Consider the following 12,457-nt stretch of genomic DNA (forward strand, 5'->3'; position numbering starts at 1 on the left):
AGCTCCTGGCCAACACTTGGTTCTAGCTGTTACACTGCAGCTCTGTAGTTAATCCAAGCTCTGTTTCAAGCCTCCTTCGTACCTTCTCTTTTCTCATCTCTTTGCATTCTATCCTTCTCCTGGCCCAGTTTGGAGACCTGACTTGACTCTCTTCATGGCCTTTATCTAACATTCCTTTAAGATGAACCTTCTGGTAACTTCAACTTCAAGCACAGAACAGGCAAGAGGCACTCCGTCCTAGGATGTCGCCCAGGTTCTTGGGACACTTTGGGGCAGGGCCTGCAAGAACCCCACCTTCAGCCCTCAGCTAGCCTGTGGGAGGGGATCAGATAATAATGGCATTTCTGTGGTCCCTCCCCTGGTGTCCCCTCTCCCTAAAGAGGCCTGGAGACCTAGCGTCAGCTCTGGCACCTGTGTTTTAATGAGTCTCCCAGGTTCTGGTATGTAGACAGGCGAGGGGCCACTTCATAGTGAGCTCTGCAGAGCTGCTTTCCCTCTTCATCCCTAATTAGAGCTGGAATCAGAGCACTGCCCTATTGTTAATGCCAGGAGCAACCTAATAAGAGGGTTTATAGGAAAAGCTAGATAAGAACATGCAGTCAAACAGGTTTGAATGTCTAGAAAGTCTCTCTTTTATTTTCAATAAAAGGGGAAAATCCACAAATGGTATATTCAGTCAAACTTGAAACCAAATGCTGTGGTGTTTTTGTCCACTAAAGAAAATCCTTTCATCCCCTCACTTTTCGTAGTTGGTTTTGGGATTACAATGTAGACGGACTAAATTCTTGTTAATTTGTGAGTTAGCTCCTGTTCCGTCTTTGATCTGGGATAAACTCTTTCTTGTTTCTTTTACTGTCTTACACTGAAAATATCTGTGCCAGTTAACCTTGGGAGTGGGGTAGAACTGGAGGCGGCATGGGAACGTCTCCTTAGGCGCTTGTCGTGTGTTGTTTCTTGATTGAGTGCTGGTTACAAGGATGTGTTTAGTTTGTGAAATTCCCCAAACTCTATACAGATAATCTGTGGTTTTCTCTGTATATGTTATATTTCACTCAAAAGCGGAAAGAAAGGAAGAAAGAAAGAAAGAAAGAAAGAAAGAAAGAAAGAAAGAAAGAAAGAAAGAAAGAAAAAGAAAGGGAAAGAGAGAGAGAGGGGAAGGAAAGGAGGGAAGGAAGAAAGAAGAGAAAGAAAGGAGGAAAGAAAGAAAAAGACAATCTGTGTCATAAATAAAAAATATGAAATATAAATTAATCTTCATCGGTAAGAACAAATGCTTAAAATGATTTTTTTTTTTTTTTATATCCAAGCTAGTTTCAATTACTTGGCTCTGAAAGCAAATAAGAATGGCAGTGTTGTAGGCGAACACAATAACCATTGTTGCCTTTGTTAGCCCTGTAAGATAGCCCAGCACACACAGACACCCTGCCTGAACCCCAGCTCACAGACTTTCCTTGTTCCTCAGCTGCTTTGGCCTCACAATCGCATTTTCAGCCCACTGCTGCTGACCACTGCCCCACTTTGGGCTCTCCCAGCTCCTGTGTTTGTGGTCCACGCGCCTTGGCTGCCAGGATTCCCTGTTGCTACCCCTAAGAGTAGGGAATTCCCTGTCAAATATCTTGCCCCTGTCCTGGTCACCATACTACTTTTTTTTTTTTTGTAAATTGAATTCTTTCTGGCTATATTAAGTATACTTGCTATTTCAGGGTCCATTTATGATGAATATTCTAAAAGTGGAGATAATTTTATCTTACTTTTTAAATTTTTCTTAAAACCTAGCTTAGGTACTGTGGATCAGACAACTGATCTACTTATACTGGAGTTTATCATTTGACTGTCAGCTACTCAACAGTTCATTAACAAGTAATGATTTGTAATTCTGCTAAAGTAAAAACTTGAATCTTGTGCCTTTGAGAATGACAGAAGAGAAGGTCTTTGCTGGATGTCCAGAGTTTAAATTTCTATGGAGGGAACCAAGAGTGGGACAAGTCCTTAGTTCAGCTATCATTGTCCTCGGGCAGCCTGAGGAATTGCAATAGAAGTGCCAGGAGTGGACAGAGTAGCCTAGGCTCAGGGGTGAAGTGGCAGGATTGAGAGCCAGAGAAACAGGTTAGTCAAGGTGGTAAGTCTTCTGTTGATTCTTCTCTCTATAGGTTTCCTTCCTCAAAGTCCTCATTTATCTATAGGGCTTTGACTTCCCCAAATGTACCCTGCCCTCTTGACCTAATAATTTCAACCATGGGTTATCTCTATTTGGATGTTTCACTGCCCATCAAATGCTGCATGTTCAAATCTCAACTTCTTTTGGCCTTCGGAATTTATGGGGAACAGGTCTAATTTATGGGTGAGTTCTCAAATGCCAGTATATTTTCCCCATAACATACATAGACACGAAGAGTGGAGAATTCAAAGTTATACTGAGCAGGCGATCCTAGGTGGCTGGCTGGTTCACTTACAAGCTGGATGACATTTTCTTGCATACCACCCTAAAACAACGAATGGAGAAAAGGGGTTATGAAAATGGACTCAAGTGGGAATCTGATCCTTTATTCTGCTTTCTTATGTCTCAAGTGATCACTGAGGTGGTCAGATTTGAACTTTGAACTCCAGCCAAGGTATAGAGTAATGACTTAATTTGTCCCTTTGAAAAGTTGCACATCAGACCACCAATTTCTGGGGTGAAAATCCTGAGCAGCAAAAAAGAACTCACAGCCCGATGGCAACGGACTGAAAATTTCAGTCTGATACAAAATATAGAACTGAAATTCAAGGGCACTTTGTACTTTACCAAAAGAACAAATACAAACTGATGGTTACCAGATGGAAGGAGGTTTAGGGGGCTGGAAGAAAAGGTGAAGAGATTAAGAAATACAAACTGGTAGTTACAAAATAGTCTCAGAGGCTCCAAGTACAACATAGGGAATATAATCAATAATATTATAATAACTGTGTAGTGCCAGGTGGGTATTAGACTAATGGTGGGGGGACCACTTTGTAAATTAGATAAATGTCTAATCACTATGCTGTACAACTGAAACTAATATAAAACAATATTTAATGTCAACTGTGGGAAAAATGTTTTGTTTTGTTTTTTAAAAAAAGAAAAATTGCTTAATTATGGCTCTTTTCCGGCCCTTTATTGTTTTTACACCCTAAGGCCACTACCTACACCAAGTGCTGTTATCTAGTATTTAAATGTCCCTCCACTTACAGAGACTCACTTCATTTCACTATCCACTTCTCCCAATCTTAGCGTCACCTCCAGGTTCACAGTGCTCTATCCAATCGGCTTTTTCGGTCATTGAATTACATACTTTCATTGACGCTTTTGCATAGAAAGCATGTGTGCGCGCAGGATGGACTGGCCGTGGGTAAGTCTGAAGGTGTATGCCAGCCCGCTTCGCCCTAGGGTGTGGTGGAAACACCCCCGCACGGTCAGTCCGCACCTGCTTGAGGAGCGTGTGCAAGGTGGGACAAGGGTGGGCAGCCGACTTTGCCCAAGGAGCGTGTACGCCCGCGACTCCCTGTCTCCGGAGAGACGCAGCCGGGATCTCCGCCCCACTCCTCCGCGGGTCCTTGTGGCCCCGCCCCACAGTTCCCGTCACGTGCCGCAGCGCCGCCCAATCAGCGCCCGCTGCGCGCAGGCTCGCAATTCAAACTGCGGTACCGTAGGCTTGCGATCTGCGCTGGTGCGGCTGCAGCCGCCGCTGCCTGCGGACAATGGAGCACCGCATCGTGGGGCCCGGGCCGTACAGGGCCACAAAGCTGGTGAGTGAGCGTGCGGGACAATGCTGTCGGCTCCGCGATTCCCCGACCGCGTACTGGTCAGCTTTCGCTTTTCTCCGGGCAGCCCAGACCCGGGTTTGGTGGCGGGACGTGTTTCGGCCCGGGCGGACGTTTTCTGGACGTTGCTCAAAGCTAACCATGTCTAGAGCCCAGCCCGTCGCGGGTGGGCGCTGCTTGGTTCCCGAGACCTAGGCTGGGTTCTCGGCGATCAACGGCGCCTCTGGATTTAAAGCGCCTGGAAGATTAGAGTGACCATTCCTCTACCCCCCATTACCTCGCCCCGCTCCGGCCCCTCCAGCTTCTGTCTTCTGGAGTCTGACCTCTGCGGCCAGGAGAGAAAAGACCTGATCCGTAACCGTAAGGGCACTCACATCTTGTTATGCTCCCCCTTCGCCGCCCTCCGGGCAGGGCGTGTCTCTGCCCTGCGTGTCACTTGTGGTGACACTTGAGGTTCTTTCTAACGGTGCCCTGAACAGAGGTGGATCTCCTTGGCCACGTTTCCGGCCCTTGGCGTTTCTGTTTCTGTCAGCACCCACCTAAATGAGGAGTTGACCTGGTTGAATGGTCTGAAGATCCTTTGGGGACCCCGAAGGTCAGAGGTGCTGTCTTTTCTCCTGGGGTAAGAGCTTTGGTATTCTGAATTCTGAGAGGCGTACTTGATTTCCTTATGACTTGGAGCAATTAATTTTAATGATTTCTGTTTCAAAGGATTAGCATAATGGAATAAGTGGTGACAATTTGGTATATCCATTGCAGGTTTTTAAACAGCTTTCTATGAAAGCATAATGGTAATTTGGGAGGAAGAGACTTCGCTCCTTAGCCTGTCACCATGTCTTGACCACATCTTGGGAAATATCTCATTATTCTGTTCATCCTGATGGTTATCCACACTAAGATCCAAACTCTCATTTGGCTAGAATCGTATATGTGAAAGAGATGAGGATGGTGGGACAGTGGGAAATAGCGTGTCTTTTCTTTCTAGAGCCAGTTACACTGTGACCAGTGGAGTCAAGCCAGAGCTAAGAAGGCCAGCTTCTAAAAGAAGAAATCATGGTTAGGGCAGATGGTTCTTTACTTTTTTATTTGACTCATAGGCTACTTTGAGAATCTGATAAAAATTATCTCCTTTTTACAGAAAAGTACACATGCCACATACTCATGATATTTTACGTATGATTTCAGTAGACTTGGAGAATGTGTGGCATCGTTTCATTATACTTAATATAAGCATTTACTTGCTCACAGTTCTGTGGGTCAGCAATCTGAGCTGGGCTTATGTCAGTGGTTCTTCTATTGGGGTCACTCATGTGCCATCATCATCTATCTGCTGACTTGACTAGGACTGGTGGTTTAAAACGGCCACTTGACTTGGTTCTGGCTGTTAGCTGGGCCAAGTAAGTGTCTTCACTTTGGGTCTCATGATTCCAACATAACCATATGTTATGGTAAATTTGGAGGTTCTTTTATGCGAGTTCCAAATAATAGGAAAAGTTGATGGCACTATCTCCAGTAAATATTAAGTGAATAAATTCATTTTAAAAAGTTACTTTTTCTTTAGAGTGCGAAGCTTGAAATATAAAAATTTCAAGACTCCATCTATTATTAAGACAGTCTTCTAAACAGAAAAAATTGCATTGTTTTAAATATTTTGGGTGTAATAACCATTAATGAAATCAGTCAATTACTAAATGCCTTTCTCTCATTTTTCTCTTAGTGGAATGAAACAGTTGAACTTTTTCGCGCTAAGATGCCATTACGAAAACATCGCTGTCGTTTCAAAAGTTATGAACATTGCTTCACAGCGGCTGAAGCTGTGGATTGGTTACATGAGCTGCTGAGGCGCAGTCAAAACTTTGGCCCCGAAGTGACCCGCAAACAAACAGTCCAGCTGCTTAAAAAATTCCTGAAGAATCATGTTATTGAAGACATCAAGGGAAAATGGGGTCAGGAAGATTTTGAAGATAATGGTCACTTGTACAGGTAATGGCAACCAGTAAACCCTCAAGGGGAGGAGTACAGGAAGGAAGAGAGGATCTGGTCAGAGTCTCTTGAAACTTCCTCATGTGAAGGGGTGTACCTTGTCCCTTGGAGTGATGCTTCTTGTGGTTTATTGAGTGGATAACTGAATGGGTTATAATAGAACGGATTGTAATGTTTCTTGGCTTCATAGAGCATTTCACAGCAGTCTTTTGTTGCAGTGATTTTTCAGTAAAGAAATCTTTTTATGCCTTTTATACACCCAAGAGAAGGACTGCAATAGCTTAGTACTTCTAGAGAATCTAAAATGGGTGAAATGATAGCTCTGGGTTGGGCCTTTGTGAGCAATGAGAATGTGTATATTCAGGGAGTTAGTGGCAGAGTGTGTCTGATCTTTAAGCAGAGCTCAAGGTTCATATGGTTCATATGAAGAATTGCACCGTAATTCCCTGATGTATCAGATTAACCTTAGCAATTCATGTCTGTTTTCTGCCAAAGATTTTTGCTCATGTTTTAGTGCTATTTTATGATTGGACACTTACCACCAGATAATCTGAGGGAAATGGACTCTGCTTTTACTTCCATTCCCACTGCATGCTAGGCTGTTATTGCTGAAGGTGGAAAGATCTACCTAATATTCAGGAAATGGGAGAGGACTAAGGAGGGATGAGATCACACAAGTTCAGGAAAGAGGAATTCCTGAGTTATCTACAGAGAGGCCTACCAAAGTGCTAAGAAACAGAGGGGATTAAAAAAAAATGGAGACTATGGACTCTTAATATTTGCTTTTTTTATTCCAACAGAAAAATAAAGAACGTTCTTACAACACATTTAATGGGGGAATTTTGGGGCCATCTGGTTTAGAGCATTGAAAACCTGACTTTTCATACCTGGACCATTTCTTTGGCCTCTTTGAGACTAGGCACTGAGAAAGGCTGCAGAGCAGGGAGAGGCAGGTCACTAGTGCCTAGGCTAAGACCAGACATTGCTGTACATTTAGAATCTAATTCCTCACAGAGTTTCATTAGCAATCTTTAGCTTCTAGATATCAAGATTGTTATTTGGGCAATTAGTCGAGTATCCATTTGGCAGTTATTTCTGGCTTGCTGATCCAGCTTTTAATTAAAATTATGGGTGATTTTAGCCTATTTGAGACCATAGTGCTTATTATAATCAAACAGTAGAGGCTGCAGCCCTGGTTCCATGTGCTGCGCTTCATTGGGGATTCTTGGGTGATTATTTCTCCTGGGAAACTAATTGTTTGTACACCGTCGAGATTTAGCCAGCAAACTTCTAAAATATTCCCTGGATGAGCAACTTCCACTCTGTTCTATTGTGACCTTAAATTGGGTAGCCCTCATTGAGTCCCATGAGTCTTTAAAAGTCATCAGAATTAAAACAGGATCATGCTCTAAGAGTAACCACTCAGCACTTACTGTGAGAGCATATTCTCTTCAATATGAAGACTTCCTCTTGTATTCTCCTTTAAAAAACAGAGTGTACACAGAGATTAAGTTGGCCCATGAAATAATGATCCTCCCCCACCCCCCAGTTTCTCTTATATAAAAGTTATGAGTCATAAAGGGGGCTGCATTTTCTTTCATTATTTACCACATGAAAATTCAGCTTTCCATTTTCCTGAGTGGAATTCTGTAAATTAACCCCTGATGTTTGATGTTCTCAGATTAATCCAGGATGAAATCTGTAGACATGTAAATCACCTGTTAAGGAGCCCGTGCCTTGAATTGAGAGTAAGCTGATGAGGGTGGAGGCAGCTGTAGCACCCATATAGCTTCCGGGACTGGTGTTGAGGATCGTCATAGTTACATGCCAGTGCTCCAGAGAAGAGCGGGGGCAGGCCACCCTACTTGCTCTAGTTCCATCTGCTTTTCATAGTTGAATAGTACTACAGCCAAATTATAATAAAAGGCAGATGGGGGTGATTAGGACCTAGAGGCAGCTTAGATTTGAAAATAAGTGCAAAGTCAGTAAGGGAAATAAATTCCAGAACGTGCTTCTAAATAACAAGCCGTATAGAAGAGGAACCTTTTTAAGTAGTATCAAGAAAGCTGGAATAGACAGCTGAGAGTTCTTGCTAGGAAAAAAGGAACTAAAATTTGCAGCACCTGTCATCTATCGGATTTGTTGCATAATTAAGTCAACATCTGTAGATATAGGTGGTATCCTATTTTAAAGATTAGGAAATTAACAAGACCAAAGTTACTAATTTTTCCAAAGCCACTCAGCTAATAGTGAAAGAGTTGGAATTTGAATTGAGGTCTTTTTCTGAAGTCTGTGTTCTTGTGGTATGCCAGACTGCTGCCTTCATTTCACAATATGAGAGGTTGGCTTAGCTTTTTAAATGAATTTAGTGAGTGAATGAGTAAATACACAGAATAATAAAACAAGAAACGTTTGGTGTAGTCAACACATGTTTATACACAGAATTCTAGTAATGTGTTAAGTACTGTGTAATACATATTAAATGATCAGCTGTTTTCTTCAAGAAGCTCTCAAGTAAAGGAGGTAAGGTAAAAATCACCCTAAATGTTTATATAAATATCTCAGGGGATCGGTAGTTTCCTAGGTCTATGAGTTACAGAAAGACATAGTTAGACAAAGCAACATGAAATATAAAGGTTCTTATAGTATTTTTTAAAGACAGATTGTATATACATATGTATGCTAGAGAATTATAACAGAGATGATGAATTAAGCTTTTATTTTAGAATGTGTCAAATTTTATTTTTGTTCTTTGACTACATGTACATTCTAATACTATTAACTAGAAGGAGTTCTGGATTTGATGCTAGCGAAGACTATATTTCACTAAAGAGTCCTCATAGTTGAGTCTGAGATTGTCATCTGGGTCTAACAAAACTTCATGGCCCTAGACTTCTAATGAGAGCCAGTTGTATACTACTTTGTACTATTATAAGAAATTTCAGTTTATGAAGCAGCTTGCCTTCCACGATCTCATTTAATCTTCATGACAGCCCTGTGAGGAAGACAAGTAGATATTCATCCTCAGAGAACCACTTTTCTCTTTGAAGCATCTAAATGAAACACCAGGAATGTTCTATTTCAAGAAATTCCAAACTGATCATTGAGTCTGCCCATTTATGTATGTGAACAATTATATAGAATTATTGAAACCTAATATTATAGGTTATATAAAAATAGAAGTGTGTATTACGATAATTGCTTGTTTTGGACTATTTAATGAGGAAGGTGTTGGCTTACCATAGATTTTTAGTATTGCTGTGGTCCCCATTCTGGGGCCTGCACCTGGCTCTTGACCTGTTCTTACTAGTGATGCAAACCCTGGTGGCTACTTGTAACCCAGAAAGTGTTCACAGTTTACGGAGATAAATTCACTGGCTCAGCGGCAGTGGTTGAGAGCTTATGTATAGAAACTGTTTTAGGAACCTCACCTTTAAGTTAATGGACTATTGGCTCCCTCTAGTGGAATTCCTTATTTTATCAGTAAAGCTTAGAATGTGTGCCTGTGATTTTTGTTTTTCTGTTTTTACTTAGTTCATCATCAGGTCATAGATTCTTGTCCTATAATAGCTGGATAAGTTCCTTAGCTTGCCTGGCATCAGCTTTTTCATCTATAAAATGACAGGGATGAACTAGATCTTTAGAACTTTTTAAATTCTAAGCTCTTGGGATTCCAAATATTGAATACATATCACATGTATTTCTCAGTCCAAGACAATGAAGGAGATAAAAAAGAAATATGACATGATTCTTTTCCTCCCTCACTCTTCAGTCTCTTTTGATAGAGTATACGTATGTGGAAAATAAATAACAGAACCAAGGTAATATTTAATTAATTAACCAAGATTAATCTTTAACAATAAATTACACGGACAGTCTTTGAGTTCTGTCTCATTTTTGTCTTTCAATTTTGTGTATTTTGTGAAGGTAACATTTTCATGTGGTTTAAAATTTACAAAGTACAAATGATTATATACAATGAAATGTTTCTCTTCCACCTCTCTTCCCTGCCACTCAGTTCCCTTACCAAGAGACACCTAATATATTAGCTTCTAAGGCAATGTCTTAAAAAATTTTGAACCTGAAAGTCTTTAGATGGGGCAGACCCACTCTAGTTGCCCACACTCTCACCATTTCTCTAGATTATACCAGACTGTGTATCATGATTATGTTGTCTACCTGCCGGTGTAGGAATTGTGTCTGGGACTTGGTGTGCACTGGAGTGTTTTGGGACCTCATGGAGGAGGAGGGGGAGGACTTCAACCTGGGTCTGGATAATAATAAGGGGTAGGAAGGGAAATGATATTTCACATGACAGGGATGGTGAGATCAAGGCTTTCAGTCAGAAATGCATGTCAGCTTTACTGGGAGAAGATGGAGATGACCCAGCTGGAGAAGTTTTAGATTTAGGATGTCTGAGGGGTGCATCATAGGTGTTTTTACTAGACAAGGAAGGGAGAGAGGTTGATCAAGGTAGAGGGTTATACAAGTTCATTCATGAGTGAACTTGAAGGATATAAGAATATATTGGGTGTCATTATGTCGGGAGTGGTGGTAGATAACGTTATGAAAGAATTTGCTTTTATCTATGTCCCAGCACAATGCTTATTATTTATTGAGAAAGTAGTTCAAAGGTGAGTAAGTGAAGAGTTTCCTTTTAACTGAAAGGAGTTAAGCAGTAATCACTCTACCTTTATTCCTTAATTAAAGAAGTTCAGTCATTTCCCCTATCAAAGGAAAAAAAAAAAACTGTGGTTAAGTATAGCACAAGCTCAGTAATGGAAAGGATCTAACTGAACAGGGTTTGGAGTGAGGCAGGCCTGGGTTTGAATCCTAGCTCTGAGTTACTGATACCCATATGATCTTAGGCAAATTGCTTACACTTTGAACCACCGTGTCCTCATCTACATCTAACATTCCTGTCTGGTGGGTATCTCTGGTTCCATTGGACCAGGGCTCAGCAAGCTTGTGCTGTGAAGGGCCAGATAATAAATGTTTGCGGGTCACACAACCTCAGTCACAACTGCCTGACTGTTATAAGGTGAAAGCAGCCATAGACATATGTAACGGAATGGTTGTGGCTGTGTTCCAGTACAACTCTACTTATTAAAGCAGATTTGGCCTGTAAGGCACAATTCCTCAAATCAGCAGGAGAATAAGTTACTTAAGGCCAAGAATTGTTAGTAATTCTTATATCTCTGTTACTTAGTGGTATCTGATACATAGTAGGTACTTACATCATTTGGACAGATGTGGAGTCATCACACATAGCTGAGTACAAATTAATAGAAGATTCTGTTAGTTAAGGCCCTCTGAGAAGAGAAGGAGATACCAAGATGGAACTAGATATGCAAGAGATTTAAAGCAGGGGTCCCCATCCCTGAGCCACAGACTGATGCCAGTTCGTGGCCTGTTAGGAACGGGGCTGCACAGCTGGAGGTGAGTGGTGGGCGAGTGAAGCTTCCTCTGTATTAGCAACTGCTCCCCAGTACTAGCATCACAGCCTCAGCTCCACCTCCAGATCATCAGGCATTAGATTCTCATAGGAGCACTGGTCCGTGGTGCCAAAAAGGTTGGAGACTGCTGATTTAAAGCCAGGGTGTGGAGGTACCTGGAAAGGATAAAGGGGAAAGGAATAGCCTTCAGACTGTGAAATAGGGAACGAAGAATCGGGTAGGAAGAGCCTCGGATCACAGGTGTACAGTTCTGAGAAAATCTTGGCCAGACTGGTGGGGAGTCTTTGGGCAGAGGTTGTTTGCTAGAGGAGTCCTGTGTCTGCTGGTAGGATTGGCCTGGCTCCAGAACCCCCAGTGGTGCTCGTTCATGTGCTGGAAGCATCCTGGGGGAAGCATGAAAGGTACGGCAGCTAGAGTGTGGAGGCTGTTGGCCTCTTGAAGGGAGACATGGGCTGTGCACCCTCATGGCCAGCACAGTCCATTTCTTGTGCTACAGATCTTCTCCACTCATGCTCATGGGGCTTTCCTCCTGAGGCACAATCTAAGAGAATTTACTTGGAAGAATAATACAGCCCTTATTGCTGCAGCTAGTCTCATGGCTACAACCCTCTCCTTTCTCCACTGGAAATTTCCTCACCCTCAGCTGCCACCTTGGCAGGCTCTGGGTGGCTTACCTGGTAGTGTGACCCAAAAGTCCATTTTTGAGAGTTGGGATCCTTGATAATCATGCACTTCTTAGGCTGATATTTCTGTACATGCTCAATCACAATTACAGTGGGACAAGAAAATACCAAGAGTTGCCATGTGTACTCCTCCCTGCCCCCACAGGGTGAGAGCAGCCTGCCTTCTTCCTGCCGGTCAGGATCAGTTACCCCTGCCATGTTAGTGATTCTGTTTTTGTATCTGCCATAAGGGATCCAAAGTCTCTTCTGTGTCTCCTGGGAAGAGTACTTCTTTTTTGGGGACAGGACCTCCAGTTGTGGGGATGGATCACTGGGAAGAGTGGTGAGTGGGGCTACTCCTGCTTTGACCCCTTGGTTCCTGGGCCATGTGTTCATGGGACATAGCACCATACGGGTCCTGTACGTCCAACTTGTCTCCAGTACAACACTGTCTTGATTGCAGTAGGTTTATGATAAATCTTGGAATCAGGTGGTGTGTTCTCCAACTGTGTTCTTTTCAAAATTGTTTTGGCTATTTTAGTTCTTTTGCCTTTTCATAAAGATTTTAGAATCAAC

General features: G+C 42.3%; 1 protein-coding gene across 3 annotated transcripts in view; it reads left to right on the plus strand.

Annotated features, from left to right (window-relative positions):
* The first annotated feature begins 3,635 nt into the window (after positions 1-3,635).
* The window catches only part of DEPDC1B (DEP domain containing 1B), a 49,968-nt gene continuing 41,146 nt past the window's right edge, over positions 3,636-12,457 (plus strand). Inside the window, exons 1-2 of one of the 3 annotated variants that reach the window (XM_016137058.2) lie at positions 3,636-3,765; positions 5,498-5,763. In XM_016137058.2, the coding sequence (XP_015992544.2) occupies positions 3,718-3,765; positions 5,498-5,763 (314 nt within the window). In that variant the 5' untranslated portion in view covers positions 3,636-3,717. Of the gene's footprint in view, positions 3,766-4,065; positions 4,403-4,757; positions 4,837-5,497; positions 5,764-12,457 lie in introns of those variants that run through there. The other 2 variants (XM_016137060.2, XM_016137059.2) reach the window with 2 other exon arrangements.

Source organism: Rousettus aegyptiacus, unplaced genomic scaffold, assembly GCF_014176215.1.
Source record: "Rousettus aegyptiacus isolate mRouAeg1 unplaced genomic scaffold, mRouAeg1.p scaffold_m13_p_8, whole genome shotgun sequence".
In the NCBI taxonomy this organism is placed as follows: domain Eukaryota; kingdom Metazoa; phylum Chordata; class Mammalia; order Chiroptera; family Pteropodidae; genus Rousettus; species Rousettus aegyptiacus.